A 16,715-nucleotide genomic window follows, 5' to 3' on the forward strand; every position below is an offset into this window, starting at 1 on the left:
AGTGTACTTCGTATGTTGGGCTTTATTGCGAAGGCCGACTCCGGCCGACTCCGGACGATATCGACTTCAACCGATTCCGGACGACTCCGACGACTCCGAACGACTCCGGACGACTCCGGATGACTCCGAACGACTCCGAACAACACCGGACGACTCCGGATGACTCCGACTCCTAACGACTCCAGCCAACTCCGAACGACTCTCGATGACACCGACTCCAAGCGACTCCGGACGACTCCGGCGATTCGCGACTATTCCAAACTACTACGGCAAAAAGAAAAAGAAATTCCAGAAAGTTGGCAAAAATATAGAGTTACTCATCACTAGTCTGCTGAATCTCTTGGAATGTGATTTTTTTTAATTAAATTTTAAAATGCTCAAAAAACTAAAGATTTAAACTTTCCGTTCCTTTCAACACTAAAACCAAACGATAATTAGTTTCTCAACTTTATGTACCCTCATATTCGAAAGAATAAACCCGAACTTATTAAAAATCGCACGACCTCGCCCGAATCAACAGTGCAGCTGGAAACCGATGTCCGAACTAACGTCATATAGGCAGATTTTGTTTCTTGGGCCACTTTTGCTATACACACCTTGTGCCAGAGGATGCCGCGACATAAACAAATTCCACCTACCTTGGCAGGCGTAGTCGAGGTGCGAAGTTTATGTGAACAATTGTTCGCGTATGTAGGAAGTCCCCAGAGTCCCCTTGGCCAACAGTGTGCGGGTAGAAGCGAACAATGAACTCCTCCACATCCTCCGGCGGGGAAAAGCCGGACAACATGCCGGCCAGAAAGCGCCAGAATCGGCAAGCCGTGCTGGGAATGCTGAAAAAGGTGGACATCAAAAACAAGGGCTTGAAACGATTCTTCTACTTCACGTACGAGGCAGACCCATCGGCCGCCAAGCAGGAGCAGGTGAAAAAGCTCTACTTCAGCAATGGCGAAATCTGCGAGGGGGATGAATATTTTCTCCAGCACAGTAAGTATTGGCACACACCTAAACACTCACGCGCAAACACACACACACGGGCGCACACACAGCTAATTCCTATTCCCTGTCTGGCCTGCATGGTTTGTAGTGAAAAAGAGTGTGTTTGTGAGCAACATTCCGGGCGGTACGAAAAAGTCCGAGCTGTACCAGCTGTTCCAGCGCTACGGGATGGTGCTGTCGATTGAGCTGCGAACCCGCGGCGGTCGGAACATAGTGGGCCGCCAGCCACAGTACCCGTTCGAGACGGGCCCGTACCTGTGCAGTACGATCGAGTTTGACTCACCGGAAAGTGCCAAGAATGCGTGCGAGGTGAAAACCGAAAGCACCTACAGCGCCAAACCGATTATGAATCCGTCACTGTTGGGTAAGTTATTAGTGGCCACCGCGGTTGGGGTAGACTGTGCTAAGAACCTTTTTGGCTCTGTCTTCCCAAAATAGGGACGGAAAACTGTGTGTATGTTGAGAACGTACCGGCAGCAACGACGCGCCAGGAGCTGTGGCAGCACTTCAAGATGTTTGGTCCGATCCGTTCGATACGGATGGAGTTTCCCGACGGCACGCTGGTACTGACGGATGCCGAGTACGCACAGCTACGCTCGGTCAACTGTCACATTCGGTTCCGGCGAAGAGCGGAAGCACGGGCTGCAGCAAAGGGCCTAAACCGTAGCACCTTCAAGGAGCGTCAAATCTCCGTACAGATGGCATATCAAAAGTACTGTAATCCGGATGGTGAGTGCAGAAGAAGAGACAGGAGGCCGCAGGAACACGTTCGGTAACGTTCGGGATCTTTCTTTTCTCTCCCTACCCCTCGCAGAGCTGTCGAACAATGCGCTGCGAATCTTCTTTCAACCGTTCGGCGATGTGGTTGCCCTCGATCAAATTCCCCATCAACGGGCGGGCTACGTCTGCTTCAAGCTGCCGATCCCGGCCGACCTGATAAAGCGGGCCAACCAGCAAACGTTCCGCCGGCGGCGCATAACGATCGAGAAGCTGGAGCTGCCGGGCATACCGAAGGAAGGCAAATCGGTGGCCAAGGCGACGCTGGGCAATGGGAAGAACGGGCGCGAAGGGACGAACCCCCCAGGCAACGGTAGCAGCGGCAGCAGCAACACGAACAACAGCAATCGGGGAGGGTCGGCGACCACCACCACAGGCGCTTCCAGCAAGGGTGCTCCCACCAACCATGCCATTCAGATCAAGCTCGGTCGCAAGATCGCACGCAAAGCGCTCCCTCCGGCGGGCCGCAAACCGTTGGCCAAACGGGTAAGCGGCGATCTGGCCAAAGCGGAACCCGGCGGCGGCAAGCCGGGCAGCAAAACGGCAGCGAACGCCGAGAATGCAAAGGAAAACCGGGCCACATCGTAGGCCGCGAATGCGTACTCCCCCACCGGTCCCTGGAAGTTGATCCGCCTCGAATAGTGTAATAAAAAGTTTTTATTTTAATTCACATACACACTTTTGGTTGTGGGAGAAAAAGATTACTGCACATATGATACAAAATAGAAAGGCAGGGAGGGATGTGGGGACGAGTGTGGCCACTCTTTACTTCTTCCACGTGCGCTCCAGCTGCTCGGAGATGGCTTCCAGGAAGTCCTGCGTGTTCAGGTACATGCTGTCCTTGAGGTTGCGCGAGCCGTGAATGCACAGGGCCAGATCCTTGGTCATCTTGCCCGATTCCACCGTGTCGACGCAGGCCTTCTCGAGCGCCTTGGAGAAGCGGGCCAGTTCGGGCGTGTTGTCCAGCTTCGCACGGTGCTCCAAACCGCGCGTCCACGCAAAGATCGAAGCGATCGGATTGGTGGAAGTGGGGCGTCCCTTTTGATGCTCGCTGGAGAGAAGAAAGGACGTTATACAGCGGATGCTATGGGTATGGCGGAAGCTGCCAACGGCTTACCGGTAGTGGCGCGTGACCGTTCCGTGTGCCGCTTCCGATTCGACCGTTTTGCCGTCCGGGCACACCAGCACGGACGTCATGAGACCGAGCGAACCGTAACCCTGGGCGACGATGTCCGACTGCACGTCGCCGTCGTAGTTTTTGCAGGCCCACACGAACTCGCCGGACGATTTCAGCGCTTGCGCGACCATATCATCGATCAGCCGGTGTTCGTACCAGATCTTGGCCTCCTCGAACTGCTTCTTGTAGTCTCTGCACGGTCAACCGCGATGCCAAGCAATGGGAAAAAGAGGGGTTCATTAGCAAAGCAACAACTCAACAACTGGCTGGTGCATTCCATACTTCTCGTAAATCTCCTGGAAAATGTCCTTGAAGCGACCGTCGTAGCGCTTCAGGATCGTGTTCTTGGTGGAAAGGTACAGCGGCCACCGCTTGCCCAGCGCCACCTGGAACGAGGAGTGCGCGAACGCGCTGATCGACTCGTCGGTGTTGTACATGGCCAGCGCCACGCCGGGCGAGGTGTACTTGTACAGCTGGATCTCCTCCACCGTACCGTCCTCGCCGGTGTACACCATCTTGACCGTGCCGGGCTTGCGCACCACGTAGTCCTGCGCCTTGTACTGGTCGCCGTGCGCGTGACGCCCGATCACGATCGGCTTGGTCCAGCCGGGCACGATGCGGGGAATGTTGTTGCAGATGATCGGCTCGCGGAACACCGTGCCGCCGAGTATGTTGCGGATCGTACCGTTCGGGCTCAGCCACATCTTCTTCAGCTTGAACTCCTCGACGCGCTGCTCGTCCGGCGTGATCGTCGCACACTTGATGCCGACGTTGTGCTTCAGCATGGCATGGGCGGCATCGATCGTTACCTGATCGTTCGTTTGGTCGCGATAGGGAAGTCCGAGATCGTAGTAAAGTGCTTCGACCTGTCCGGGGGATGGGGGGGGGGGTTTGTTGAGATAGCAATGATCCAAAAAGTAGAAGATATTTAAATTTTATTTCGCTCGCTTTTTTAAGCGTGATGATCGTACAAACCTTAACATAAGGGAAGATCAGCTTGTCCTTGATGAACTGCCAGATGATGCGGGTCATCTCATCACCATCCATCTCCACTATAGGCTTTACGGCCTGAATACGGGTGTCGGAGCCTACAAAAAAGCAGAAAAAAAAAGAAAATCAGTGCCAATAATACACCAATGCATGCGGCAATGGGAAATAGTTTCAAGGCCACCCATTTGGGGCAGTGTGTAATGCCTTATCACTTGGAGGCAAAGCACCACACACGCACACATACATCACGAGAAGGATGCACCGCAATGCAATTCGAGCAGGCGCTGCAAAAATATCAGATTATCAAATCGTGATTGTGCAGCCACGAACGACCTTTGAAACTGTTTTGATTTTAGCTGCCAGCCCGCTAAGTCAAATAAGTGGGGCTTGTGAGCCCCAATGCCGGTGTCGGGGAAAAGCAATCATGGCGTAACATCCGCCATTACGAAAGAGTGCACATTTAAATCGTTTTGTTTTAAGAAACTGTGGACACGTGGCAAACCCCGAACTCCAGACAGGGAGTGGTATTACAGAGCGAAGGTCAGTGGCAAACAAAAATGGGTCAGGGTCGTGCGCACCTTCCATTACTGGACACGATTATGGCGGAGTGCAATTGCAACGGCAGCGCAAGCATGCATTTTTTTCCACGCGGAGAGTCGCTCGCGCATACACGCAGCACACGAAGTCTACCCGATACGTGCCGAAAAAGAGTGCGTTAGCGTGAGTGGGAAACTGCTACTTACTGCGTGCGCGCGACGGCACCATGGTAACGGCAGGCAGGATCGTCCTAGTTGAGCTACCCTGCACCGGAAGCGTTTTGCAGAAGCGGGCGAGAAGACGGGCCATGTTGGTGCGGTTTTATTCCACGATTTGCACTAAAATGTTCTGCAAAAAAAAGAGAAAGAGCGAGTGAGTGGGGCATGGTGATACAGAGAGAAAGAGAAAGAGAGAAGAAAAAAAAACATAAACAATCATTTGACAATGGAAGGAAGCTACGCGGAGGAATTTGACCAGACCAAAAATCCAACGTCACAAAAAGCATTATCAGTGCCGTCGGTTCATCCACCTGATAAGGGGTGAGTATTTTTAGGGGGTGAACAACACTGAGACACACACGGCGGCTACAATAAAGTAGCACCGTTCCAGCGTGGTTGCTTTTCCCGGTTTGCAGAGAAAAACCGGCAAGCCCTGCCTCCTCGGGGAAAGCAACTTTGACAGAAGGTGCCGAACAAAAAGGTAAACAAACCGCAGGCTAACTCACACACAGAGTTGGTGAACGTTCGGAACACGGAATGGTGCGTGCGTATCGGTTGGCTCGATACGTTTCCTTTGCAACCGGAACCGGCAAGTGAAGTGAAGCAAGATTCGCAAACGAGAAGAGCTACACGGGGCACAGTCCGCGGAACCACAGGATGTGAACGAACGCGAAGATGACGGTGCTACTGCCACGCTGGTCACGAACAGAGTGCGGCACTGGTCCACGGAGAGTCATATGGCCGCGCGGCACTCTCCGCCCGATGATGACGGTGCCGGTTCGAGTCGGAGAGCAATCCCGAATTGGAAGAGAAACCCGCTCGTGATAACGAACTCCGCTGCTGCTGCGTGCGTTCCGGTGCGAGAGCGGATCAGGGCGCGCACGGGTGCGTCAAGTTGGCCGAGAGAACGGTGCGTATGTGTATGTACGAGTACGTGTTGGTAGCTGTGTGGTTCTATTTTGTATACGAGACTTAGCGCACGATCCGTAGGCGGCTGCGAACGCACCCGGCCGGCCCACTCGTCCCGATTGCCGCCCTCCCGCCCGCTGCATCTCAATTAATCCTCCGCCGTGCGCGCCGCGCTTGTGCGCCACTGACATAAACGCATCGGCTTATTATTTTTAGCTCGTCTGCAGCGTCCTGCGGACCATGGCAATGGCCGCATTTGCAAATATGTATATGCAAAACCCCGTTTTCGCCCCGGTTGCCCCGTGCCGTCTCACCAGGGCCCAAGGGTTTTGCAATTTCCAGACAGGAGAAAAGGCAAAGAATGATTCCCCCCCCCCTCGGCCACCACACGCGAGTTTTAAAATGTGTGCGTGCGCGTGTGTGTGCGCCTGCATCGATCATGTTCCGCGATATTGCATTGTGGTTACCTCCAGACAGGCACACACACAGACAGACCCTGAGAATGTGCAACCAGGATTGGAACTGGTTTGCCGCAGTCGCGCCTTTCCTTTCGCGGGACCTGTTTGGCCGATCCTGTTCACGTCTCTAGTACACGTTTTCACCTTTCTTGAGGGAAATCTTCTTAAGAGGTCAAAAATTAAGCACTGCTGCACCCAAGGACCGTTAATGTGGCGTCCCGCACTGTGACCTGGTAGATGAAATTCGCCAAGCGCTCAGCAAAAAACCCGACCTGTGTGACCCGCTTCCCTCTTACGAAAATCGGTTATAAGATACTGCTTTTGCAGCTTATTTTTAGCAAATGTCGCACGCATAGAATCGCTTTTCTTATAAACATTTCCTGCTTTCTCTTTAACCCCGGCTTTATGCTGGCGTGTGTGTGATACATTTACCTTAGTGCGCGCGTGTGAGGGGGATCGTGGCCTCTCTGATGGGTCGCTGTTTGCCAAACCAACGAACGCATCCAACGTGACCGGAATGTGTTGTGCTGAGAACGGGGTGGGTTCTGGTCGCACGGGGGCTCGTCGTCGTCATCGAGCTGCTTTTCGACTTTTGTACAGGACCGTTTCGGATGGGTGGGAGCACGGGAACAGTGCGGGAGTAGCGCGTTCGTTCAATGGTCTGGAATCGGTTGATGTGGCTGCTTTCAAGGCCGGCCAGTTGTGCGTGTTTCGTTCGTTGCGTCGCTGCGACGCAGTTCGGATTAAAAGTCAGTGCCTGTATGGGGAAGGATGTCCTTTTCGGGGTTCTTTTTTGCGTTCTATGGGGTATTATCACTTTTGAATGAGTTGGAAATAGCAGAAAGCATTTACGAGGGAACCTGAAGAAGTCACGCTTACTTCGATGGAATCCATAGTAATGCAGCAGCTGTGGTCCTTTACGGGCAATCACTGTCTCCATCCATATGGTGCAGATGCCAACCACCACTAGGCATCCGTCAGACAGAGCAGAGCAGAGAGATAAGATTGTGGCCGTGACCGAATGGTTGATTTGTTTAAAAGCGACGAGGGTCGTCTATCAAAGGCCCGCACTTGCGTTCTGCTGCACGCACACACACACTCTCTCTCTCCCACTGGGTGTGTAGAAATGACCCCCTGCGTTTCTGGAGATGGATTTTTCCACTAGCCTGCTATGCTATTCACAATCGGTGCGTTATTTACTTGTGAGCATGGCAACCGCCCGCCCGAGAGGGAAGGGAAGAAAATCAATAATAGTCAATGTAAGTCCATCCTTCCCGTCTATTTCATTCGGAGGAAAACGTTAAGTGAAGATAATGAGTGATAAACGAACATGATTGTTTTTCGGGGGGAGTGGATGCCTGAACCATCTTTCGAGCGCCTCTCTTATCGTCGTATGTCGCTGGACAATGAGAATTAAGGGAAGGGAAAGTTTTCGGTCAATATTACAGGGTTTTTCAGGGGTTCGAATAGTTGTGGGATACTTCCTCGACTCTTTCTTACAAGAAGAAAACTTCGTATGTTGGAAATTGGACTCTATGGCACCCTGTTTGAACAGGCTCCTAGGAAATTCTTATTAGAATTGTTCAACAAGGTTGCTTTAGAGTCCAATTCCCATTACATTAAGCTCATTTCACTTAGAAAAGAGTCAACAAAGGTCCCACAGCTATGAGAATTCCTGGAAAACCCTGTATAGAGCATCACAGTGAGAAGATCATTTTAAAAAGAATTTTAATTCTATATTTAAGAAATTGCAAACGGTCTCGATCAAACCAGTATCATTAATGTGAATATTTTGCACTTTTTTCTTTAGGTTCAATGAACTTTATTACTAGAGCGATAGCATCAGCATCCATTTCAGACATACCCAAATGTCGCCCACCGTTTCGGCTGTCTTGCCTTCTTTCCCCCACAAACACTTGTTGCTGTTGCACTAGATAACAGCAGTAGGCCGTGGTGAACGAAGCCGTACATGTAACGTTGTCAGAGGAACAACACTCAAACTCTCTAGTACAAGAGCACATCATTACCAGGGGGGTTGTGCCTGACCGCGAGACCTGTCCAAAACGGTATAAATGTCATCACAAGATAGCATTGTTGTTCTTTTTGCTCGTACGGCGTTTAGATCGTCTTATCGTTTGTCTTAATTATTTTGCTCAAAAGTAAACCACCCACCGACCCAACGGTTACTTTATAACCTCTGCGTTTGAACAATTGAACCCAAGCGAGCAACTAGCATTCCCACTTGGCAGGGGGGCGGATGACTTGCTAATGATAAGAAGCAATCGTTTTGGGCTCCCCTGCTTTAACATACTGCACTGCTTGACCAATTGTGAGTGATGATAATGAACACTTTTGTTAGAACAGTTTTGATAACGTTCGTTCGCACTTTTTGGTTTTGTTTTTGCGCGCACGCCAAGCGCTCTTTTGCGTAACCTGCGCGTGTGCTGCCGCCGGCGCAGTGTTTGTTTGTTTTTGTTTTGGAGCAAAGTTTATCCACCCTTCAGCACCTGGCCACTTCACCCCTACGCCCGGGGTGTAACACAATCAACATGTAAAAGTTCATACAACCCCGCCCCCCCCCATAAGCATAAAGTTTGCCAAACAATGCTTATCAAGGTGATAAACCCGTCAACCAACAACGACGACGGTTCGTTTCGCGCAAAAGCTGCTCGACGGTTGTTGCTCGATCATATGGTGATGGAAGGGCTTAAATATCGTTTCGGAGGGGTTGATAACGCTGGCAATATCACACACGGGCTGTTGCACGGGGCAGGGAAATGTGCATTGCAATCAATTTCTTTCTTTTTATTGCTCGTTTTAGGTACGATTGTGGCTTCGCACAACGCACTGAAGCGCATTCGGATATCGATGAGAGGTTATGAACGGGATGAAAGAAGGAGGAGAGGCGAATCAAATCCACCACAATGCTGACGTAAAAGCATGCGAATTAGTTTTATTCATAGATGAGCTGCTGATGCACACAACGCTTGAGAATTATGGTCGTATGGCCGTTCTGGAGGGACCGGAAAGCAAATCGACAGCCCGAAGGCGAACCAGCTGCTAATCACACGCTGTTCCAAATTGGCCTATTTTTTACTGTTTACTTTTTAATCAACAGACAAACAAATATGCAGCATTCAACGAGAGGGAAAGGCACGGAGGATTGCAAATTGCCATTGCCGAGAAATGATGATTAGTGAATTGGCCATGTCGCTTTTGCTCGTTTGGTGACATTGCTCCTGCTGGAACCAGTTTTTTAAAAATAATATTCTCGGTTTGGCATTTTGTTTCCACCTTCTGGTTAGCACTGTACAGTTTTCCCGGGTTTGCTTTTTGTTAGACGATCGTTGGGGTGGGCACGATCTTCTTGTTCGCGCTAAATGCCGGCATTCGCCGGTTCTCATCCCCTAACTGCCGCGTAAATAAAACATGCCTAAACACACACAGTCACCGTTCCCTGGTCGTTGCTTCCCGTTTGATATGCGGTCGGGGCAGGTTCAAACGGGGGTGTGTTGTGTGTGTGTGTGTGTGCCTGGGTCGGTGTGGCGTCCAAAACAGAATTAAATAAGACGCAATTTCATCTGTCTCGGGGGTTGGCGCGCGCGTATCGCGTAATTGTTGGGTGTGTCTTTTCCTATGCGTGTGTTAGAAGTGGCCAATTATCGTAGATGATTAGAATTTACACTTGCTACACTTGCTTTTAAAATAGTGCAAAAGAGAGCAATTCACCATATCTTGCGGGATTATGTGTGTGTGCGTGTGTTTTTTTTTAAAGATGAAGATCGTTCTTCACTGCTCTTGTTTAAATAACTTATCTTATAAATGCTTAGGATGATTAGACCGACTCTGTATAGCGAAGCAGTAATTTGGAAGCGCTAAATACATGGCACAGTTATTGCACTCCTCTTTTTATGTTAGTTTTTTAATATGTTTTTTTCGTTTTATTGTTATTTCAGGGTTGATCAATTGACAATTCTGTGTGGATGATCACGTTGAGGTAATAATTTTTAAATTATTATTATTTATTTAATTTACTTATTTTAGATTTTTAGTTATTTTTTCTAATTTATATTTTTTTCTTTCTTCTTATTCTTCCTAAATTTGTATATCGCAATACAACATGTACAATAACTGGCAGTTTTATAATAGGACGTAATCAAAAGCCACGAGCCACGCAATGGTCACGGGGAGGCGCCACAGATTCAGACGGGAATCGATCCCGAGCAGGACTTGCTTGAAGTCAAAGGGTTTAGCCATCCTCCAGGTTCATCCTAAGCAACTTGTACGTACTTTAGAACGCATGAATTATGTTTCTATTTTGCTGTAATCATTTACCATAGTCATCAGTTTATGGTTGTTCGATCAAAGACTAGTAACCCACAAGATCTTAGGTGTTTTGATCAAGCTGGTTATGTTTTTATGTTTTTATACATGGTTTTGTGCGTTTTCACTCAAATTTACGATGAAGAAAGAATGTTTTTAGTCTTATTAATATTTAAGCTTCAAAGTGCAGCTTCGCCGATTGCCGTTCCCTGCCCTTAAACTGGTGTGATGTTACAGTAAAGAACCAAAACATGCAAAAAAAAACATTTTTTTATGCAAACCTGTGGGTTTAGAAGCGAGATTTCTTCCCCACCTTCTGTCCCCCCCCCACCACCATTCGCCTCCTAACCTCACCGCACAGTCAGCTTAATCAACGGAGGGACCGCGGGTTATTAACTGGATGAGAGCAACCGTGAACGTGATCTCACAACTCCCTGCCTCCCATCGAAAAGGGTGTCGGATGTGCAGCGGGAAAGGAAGCACAATGCATCTCTTGCACTGTCACCCAACCACCCCTGTTATGTCGTCCTGTCCCCCTGCTAACCGGCCGGCCGGCTTATTGTACGTGTGTGTGGATCTCTCTCGTATCACAACACACAACAGCTCCCTGCAAGCCCTCAGAGAGTCCAACCGGCTCGCTCACTCTCTCGCTCTCTTTCTCTTCGTGGTTCGGTTCACGATTTCGTTGCGCTGCCGCTCGGGACAGATCCGGTCCCAAGCCGGCCGGCAGCGCAGGCCAGTCCGTCGTCGCCGTCTCTCGCGAGCTGTTGTCATTTCCGACGTCGTGCGCAACCGTCCACACGCGCGCGTGCGGACCGCTATTCTTGTGTGTGTCGACGGGCCCCGCCGGTCGTGCTCTGGGTCGTTTACAGGCCATCGTTAGTGAAGTGCTGTGTGTTCGCGCGTGCTGCTGCTGTTGTATTGCCCTTATCGTTACTGCTGTTTTTGTTACTGTTTTTGGTTTGTCGCGCCTGTGTGCGCTCTTCTGCTGCGCGATCTTTACCGGTTGCGATCCGGTGCGTGGATGTGTGCGTTTCACCAGCGCAAGAGTGCGTGTGCGTGACACGCAATTTTATCATTGCAATTTTTTGTTTTAATCGAAACATTGCTGTGTTTGTTGATTTGTTTTCATAGAAAATAGTGTAAAAGCGTTTAGCTCCGTCCCATCATTACTAAGCCTTATTAAAAGAGTACTTTAGTTGACATTGAATAGTGCATAGAGTGCATCAAGATCACCCCGATCGAAAGTGTCTTTAATCGCTACTGAACTAAACAAAAAGAAGTGAGAGAGAGAAGAGAGAAGGTGTGAGTGCATTGCATTATCATATTTGCCACGTTGTTTTTCGTGCCAGATTGATAACTACGGGCGCACAGCGGAATATTGCCAACCGAAGACAACGAGGGTGAAAGCCACCGGGCAGAAGGAGTGGACGCGTGTGCGGGAGGACGAGCTGCTGCTGTAAGTGACTGCACCGCACCACCCAACGCACACTATGACGCGCGGCGTGCTACGGCTGTGCTGCCAGCTGCAGGGAGATGCACTGCTGCAACTGACGAAACCGGTGCATCCGCTGCGATTGTTCTCAGGTTTGGCACTGAACAATGCTTTCTGACTAAGAGGGAGGATAGGATGAGATGAAATAGTTAATGTTTCTCTGTTAAAATGTTTGCTTTTAGGAAGCGTTAAGTTACTGCAGAAGGATGGCAAACCGGCGACGGCAGTGAAAGGCGTTCCGTACCAGAATCTGGTCATCGGTGTGCCGAAGGAGAGATGGGCCAATGAAAAACGGTAAGAAGAAGTAATTTAATCCAGACAAGGGTTGATGTAAGATAAGAAATAGCGTCGGATTGGTATTGATATTAATATCGAAACAGCATCTTCTTGTTAATTAATATCGAAATATCATTGGTTTGATTCCCATCCTGACTTGTGTCCACGTGTATCAAGGACGATCAGTGGTTTCGTGGTACAAATATGTCTATGAAACATATAAGAAAAACAAGAAGTTTGTTTAAAAAAAAAATTGGAGCTTATCAGCATCTCGTAGCATAGTGTAAGCTAAATCTTTATTTCTTTAGATAACCCCTTATGCCTTTATCTTGCTCGTACCACTTGTAATCAATTACAGCCTCAAGTGCATTTCATAACCTATGGAATGCATGGAGGGGATGGTGAAAATTCCATATCACTTTCTTTGTAATTTAAAATTTATTTAAATAATTTAAAAAATAGTATTAATAATATTAATAATATTATAATAATTGTTATCGATCATTAGCGATAGTTATAATCGGCTATTATAATCGACTTATAATTGATGTTGACATGAAGGATACTTTTTAGAAAGTATGAATTATTTAAAAATAACTATTTTTGTAAGTTTGTAATTGTAATTTTTTTACATTATTTGTTATGAAGTAGCACTTAAAAATTACCTAAAATATGAAAACTCTACCATAAAAACATTTAGTAGATTTTATAGCAAAACTACTAGTACTTTACGTACCTTTTGGGATTATTGTTTAACAAAAATTATAAAAAGGGTTTGAAATTGTATGAATGTATGTTGCTATTGTGAACCAACTCAGAAATGCTTCAAAATTTTTCAAAGTTTATTTTGGAATTTACATATTAACCAATCGTTATTTTTCCCTGTATTTTCCCTTATCTACAGAGTATCCGTTACACCGGTTGTTGCCGGCACACTGGTCAAGAAAGGGTTCAAGGTGCAGGTGGAAAGTGGCGCTGGTTTGAATGCAAAGTTCCGCGACGCCGACTATGAAGCCGCCGGAGCCAGCATCGTCGACGGTCGCAAAGCGTTCGAAACTGGTACGTAAAAATGAAGCTCGATTCTAAACGATTCGATTGGGAAATGAATCTAACTTACTGCTACTTACGTATACTCCAACCGCGCAGACATTGTGCTGAAAGTACGGCAACCGATCGAGCCCGAAATTCCCCAGCTACGGGACGCATCGACGCTGATCTCCTTCCTGTATCCGGCCCAAAACAAAGAGCTGATCGACAAGCTGGCACAGCGGAAAATTAATGCATTTGGTAAACAACATCACGAAGCGCTTTGACAAAAACTGTTCGTGCTAATTAACGCCTTCAATCCTTTGCAGCGATGGATGCGATTCCGCGCATTTCCCGTGCGCAAGTGTTTGACGCACTGTCCTCGATGGCCAACATCTCCGGCTACCGGGCCGTCATCGAGGCGGCCAATCACTTTCCGCGCTTCTTTACCGGCCAGATTACGGCGGCCGGTAAGGTACCGCCGGCCAAGATTCTGGTCATTGGCGGCGGCGTGGCCGGGTTGGCCGCGATCGGGCAGGCCCGCGGCATGGGTGCGATTGTGCGCGCGTTCGATACGCGCCCGGTTGTGAAGGAGCAGGTGGAAAGCATGGGCGCCGAGTTTCTGACCATCAACATCAGCGAGGACGGTTCGACGGCGGGCGGCTACAGTAAGGAGATGAGCAAGGAGTTTATCGAGGCGGAGATGGCACTGTTTGCGAAGCAGTGCAAGGAGGTGGACGTGATCATTACGACCGCGCTCATCCCGGGCAAAAAGGCGCCGCTGTAAGTTGCGGGCGAGTTGCGTGCGAGTGTTTCGTGCAAGTTGGAATGTTGAATCCGCCGTTTGTGTACAACATTGCACGCAGCACGCGCTACGAAATTCTACAAAACACGTGATTAATCGTTCGTTTTCCCTCTCGCCTTCACTCTTTCCATCAGTCTCATCACGGAGGAAATGGTAAAATCGATGAAGCCCGGCAGCGTGATCGTCGATCTGGCGGCCGAAACCGGTGGCAACGTGCAAACGACCGTCCCGGGCGAGATCAAGGTGGTGCACGATGTGGTGCACGTTGGGCTGACCGACTTCCCGAGCCGGCTGCCGACGCAAAGCTCCACGCTGTACGCGAACAACATCTCCAAGTTTCTGCTCTCGATGGGCGAGAAGGACCACTTCCACATCAATCCCGAGGACGAGGTGGTGCGCGGCAGCATGGTGCTGCAGGGCGGCAACCTAATGTGGCCACCGCCAGTAATTCCCGTGTCGGCCAAGCCACCGGCGGCAGTCGCGGCCAGCAAGCCGGCCGCCATCAAAGCTGAAGCGCTGCCGGCCGACCCGTTCAAGGAGACGCTCCGCAGCAGCCTCATGTATACGGGCGGGCTGGGCACGTTGCTGGGGCTCGGCGCAGTGGCACCGAATGCCGCCTTCACCACCATGATGACGACGTTCGCAATGTCCGGCATTGTGGGATACCACACGGTGTGGGGCGTTACGCCCGCCCTCCACTCGCCGCTCATGTCCGTCACGAACGCCATCTCGGGCATAACGGCCGTCGGTGGGCTGCTGCTGATGGGTGGCGGTGTGATGCCGTCCAACACGATCGAAACGCTCGCGGCCAGTGCAGCGCTCATTTCGTTCGTCAACATTTTCGGCGGCTTTCTCGTGACGCAGCGCATGCTGGATATGTTTAAGCGCCCAACGGACCCGCCCGAGCACAACTACCTGTACGGCATCCCGGCCGCCGTGTTTCTGGGCGGGTATGGTGTCGGTGCACTGCAGCAGCTGCCCGAAATCCACCAGATGGCATATCTGGCCTCGAGTCTTTGCTGTATCGGGGCGCTCGTCGGGCTGTCCTCGCAGAAAACGTCTCGGCTGGGCAATGCGCTCGGTATGATGGGCGTTACGGGCGGTATTGCCGCCACCCTGGGGCACATGGCCCCGAGCACAGAGGTGCTGATGCAGATGGGCGGTGTGGCTGGATTGGGCGGACTGCTCGGATCGATCATTGCCAAGCGCATTCAAATTACGGATCTGCCGCAGCTGGTGGCCGCCTTCCACAGCCTGGTCGGTGCCGCCGCTGTGCTGACCTGTGTGGCGACGTACATGCACGATTTCCCCACGCTGGCGACCGACCCGGCGGCCAACGTGCTGAAGACGGCCCTGTTTCTGGGCACGTACATCGGGGGCGTCACGTTTAGTGGATCGCTCGTAGCGTACGGCAAGCTGCAGGGCGTCCTTAACTCGGCCCCACTGCTGCTGCCCGGCCGGCACTTTATCAACGGAGGCTTGCTGGCGGGCAATCTGGCCGCTATGGGTGCGTTCTACCTGGAGCCGACGATGGCCGGCGGGCTGGGACTGCTCGGTGCGACGGCCGCCATGTCGACGGCGATGGGCGTCACGCTGACGGCTGCCATCGGTGGCGCCGACATGCCGGTCGTCATCACGGTGCTGAACTCGTACTCCGGTTGGGCGCTGTGCGCAGAAGGCTTCATGCTAAACAACAACCTGATGACGATCGTGGGCGCCCTGATCGGTTCGTCCGGTGCCATCCTGTCCTACATCATGTGCAAAGCGATGAACCGGTCGCTGCCGAACGTGATCCTGGGCGGGTACGGTACGACCTCGACGGCCGGCGGCAAGCCGGCAGAAATTGTGGGCACCCACACGGAGGTAAACGTGGACGGCGTGGTGGAGATGATACGCAACTCGAAGAACATCATCATCACGCCCGGGTATGGGCTGTGCGTGGCCAAGGCGCAGTACCCGATCGCGGAGATGGTGAGCTTGTTGAAGGCGCGCGGCAAGAAGGTACGTTTCGGCATCCATCCGGTGGCGGGCCGGATGCCGGGCCAGCTGAACGTGCTGCTGGCGGAGGCGGGCGTCCCGTACGACGACGTGCTCGAGATGGAGGAGATCAACGAAGACTTTGACGAGACTGATCTGGTGCTGGTGATCGGTGCGAACGACACGGTGAACAGTGCGGCGGAGGACGACCCGAACTCGATCATTGCCGGCATGCCAGTGCTGCGCGTCTGGAAGGCGGATCAGGTAAGTGGAGGCGCTGGACTGTTACCGACATGTCGTGGGACATCACTAACCTGGAGCTCTTATCTATCTGTAGGTGGTTGTGATGAAGCGTTCGCTTGGCGTCGGTTACGCGGCAGTGGACAACCCGATTTTCTACAAACCGAACACCTCGATGTTGCTCGGTGACGCGAAGAAGACGTGCGACGCCCTGCTGGGCAAGATTAAGGAAGACAACTGAGGGCAGAGTGGAGCGAGAGACGAAATTATTGGGAAAGAGGGAATGGGTACTTTCACTAAGCGCCGTTTGCCGACCGAGGCGACGGTAGCAGCTACAAAAGCATTTAATTAAGTGAGTGGTAATGTAAGAACAAACCGTGCGATAACAACCGTGGCCATACAATGATAAAATTCTATGGTTTATGTAATGTGTAAAATAAAGAGTGTTATGGTGTACATTGATTATTGAAGCGTTGTTGTAGAAGCTAAACGATTCGGTAGTAAACAAATG

The 16,715-nt window shown here is 50.7% G+C and overlaps 3 protein-coding genes across 8 annotated transcripts; 2 read left to right on the forward strand and 1 right to left on the reverse strand.

Moving 5' to 3' along the window:
* The first annotated feature begins 634 nt into the window (after positions 1-634).
* Positions 635-2,443, forward strand: LOC121602638. Its single transcript, XM_041931408.1, has 4 exons — positions 635-984; positions 1,085-1,360; positions 1,435-1,725; positions 1,811-2,443. Exons 1-4 carry the CDS (start codon positions 744-746, stop codon positions 2,359-2,361), a joined length of 1,359 nt encoding a protein of 452 aa, XP_041787342.1. The 5' UTR covers positions 635-743; the 3' UTR covers positions 2,362-2,443.
* On the reverse strand, positions 2,413-6,876 carry LOC121602648 (isocitrate dehydrogenase [NADP], mitochondrial-like). 2 transcript variants are annotated; one of them, XM_041931423.1, is made up of 6 exons: positions 6,495-6,876; positions 4,684-4,825; positions 3,926-4,038; positions 3,233-3,816; positions 2,891-3,142; positions 2,413-2,824 (listed from the first exon to the last, which is right to left on the reverse strand). In XM_041931423.1, exons 2-6 carry the CDS (start codon positions 4,784-4,786, stop codon positions 2,539-2,541), a joined length of 1,338 nt encoding a protein of 445 aa, XP_041787357.1. In that variant the 5' UTR covers positions 4,787-4,825; positions 6,495-6,876; the 3' UTR covers positions 2,413-2,538. The 2 variants fall into 2 exon arrangements, with proteins under 2 accessions (XP_041787357.1, XP_041787352.1); XM_041931418.1 differs by lacking the exon at positions 6,495-6,876 and adding an exon at positions 5,202-5,459.
* A 3,129-nt stretch (positions 6,877-10,005) lies between these two features.
* LOC121602612 (NAD(P) transhydrogenase, mitochondrial-like) lies at positions 10,006-16,666 on the forward strand. 5 transcript variants are annotated; one of them, XM_041931397.1, is made up of 9 exons: positions 10,006-10,059; positions 10,201-10,344; positions 11,738-11,972; positions 12,063-12,174; positions 13,061-13,215; positions 13,303-13,443; positions 13,512-13,965; positions 14,122-16,228; positions 16,302-16,666. In XM_041931397.1, the coding sequence occupies exons 3-9, from the start codon at positions 11,879-11,881 to the stop codon at positions 16,443-16,445; spliced, it is 3,207 nt and encodes a 1,068-aa protein (XP_041787331.1). In that variant the 5' UTR covers positions 10,006-10,059; positions 10,201-10,344; positions 11,738-11,878; the 3' UTR covers positions 16,446-16,666. The 5 variants fall into 5 exon arrangements, with proteins under 5 accessions (XP_041787331.1, XP_041787309.1, XP_041787315.1 ...); XM_041931375.1 differs by lacking the exons at positions 10,006-10,059; positions 10,201-10,344 and adding an exon at positions 11,093-11,667; XM_041931381.1 differs by lacking the exons at positions 10,006-10,059; positions 10,201-10,344 and adding an exon at positions 11,093-11,401 and having other exon boundaries at positions 11,520-11,972.
* Positions 16,667-16,715: the final 49 nt, after the last annotated feature.

The sequence above is a fragment of the Anopheles merus genome, chromosome 2R (genome assembly GCF_017562075.2).
Source record: "Anopheles merus strain MAF chromosome 2R, AmerM5.1, whole genome shotgun sequence".
NCBI classification, from domain to species: domain Eukaryota; kingdom Metazoa; phylum Arthropoda; class Insecta; order Diptera; family Culicidae; genus Anopheles; species Anopheles merus.

Bases quoted from the DNA above. Each gene is read 5' to 3' on its own strand.
- LOC121602612 (XM_041931397.1), top strand. From the start codon at position 11,879: ATGACGCGCGGCGTGCTACGGCTGTGCTGCCAGCTGCAGGGAGATGCA. The intron at 12,175-13,060 runs GTAAGAAGAAGT...CCTTATCTACAG, and splicing joins AGATGGGCCAATGAAAAACG to AGTATCCGTTACACCGGTTG. The intron at 13,966-14,121 runs GTAAGTTGCGGG...TCTTTCCATCAG, and splicing joins CCGGGCAAAAAGGCGCCGCT to TCTCATCACGGAGGAAATGG.
- LOC121602648 (XM_041931423.1), bottom strand. From the start codon at position 4,786: ATGGCCCGTCTTCTCGCCCGCTTCTGCAAAACGCTTCCGGTGCAGGGT. The intron at 4,039-4,683 runs GTAAGTAGCAGT...GCTTTTTTGTAG, and splicing joins GGTGCCGTCGCGCGCACGCA to GCTCCGACACCCGTATTCAG. The intron at 3,817-3,925 runs GTTTGTACGATC...TCCCCCGGACAG, and splicing joins TGATCTTCCCTTATGTTAAG to GTCGAAGCACTTTACTACGA.
- LOC121602638 (XM_041931408.1), top strand. From the start codon at position 744: ATGAACTCCTCCACATCCTCCGGCGGGGAAAAGCCGGACAACATGCCG. The intron at 985-1,084 runs GTAAGTATTGGC...CATGGTTTGTAG, and splicing joins TGAATATTTTCTCCAGCACA to TGAAAAAGAGTGTGTTTGTG. The intron at 1,361-1,434 runs GTAAGTTATTAG...TTCCCAAAATAG, and splicing joins TATGAATCCGTCACTGTTGG to GGACGGAAAACTGTGTGTAT.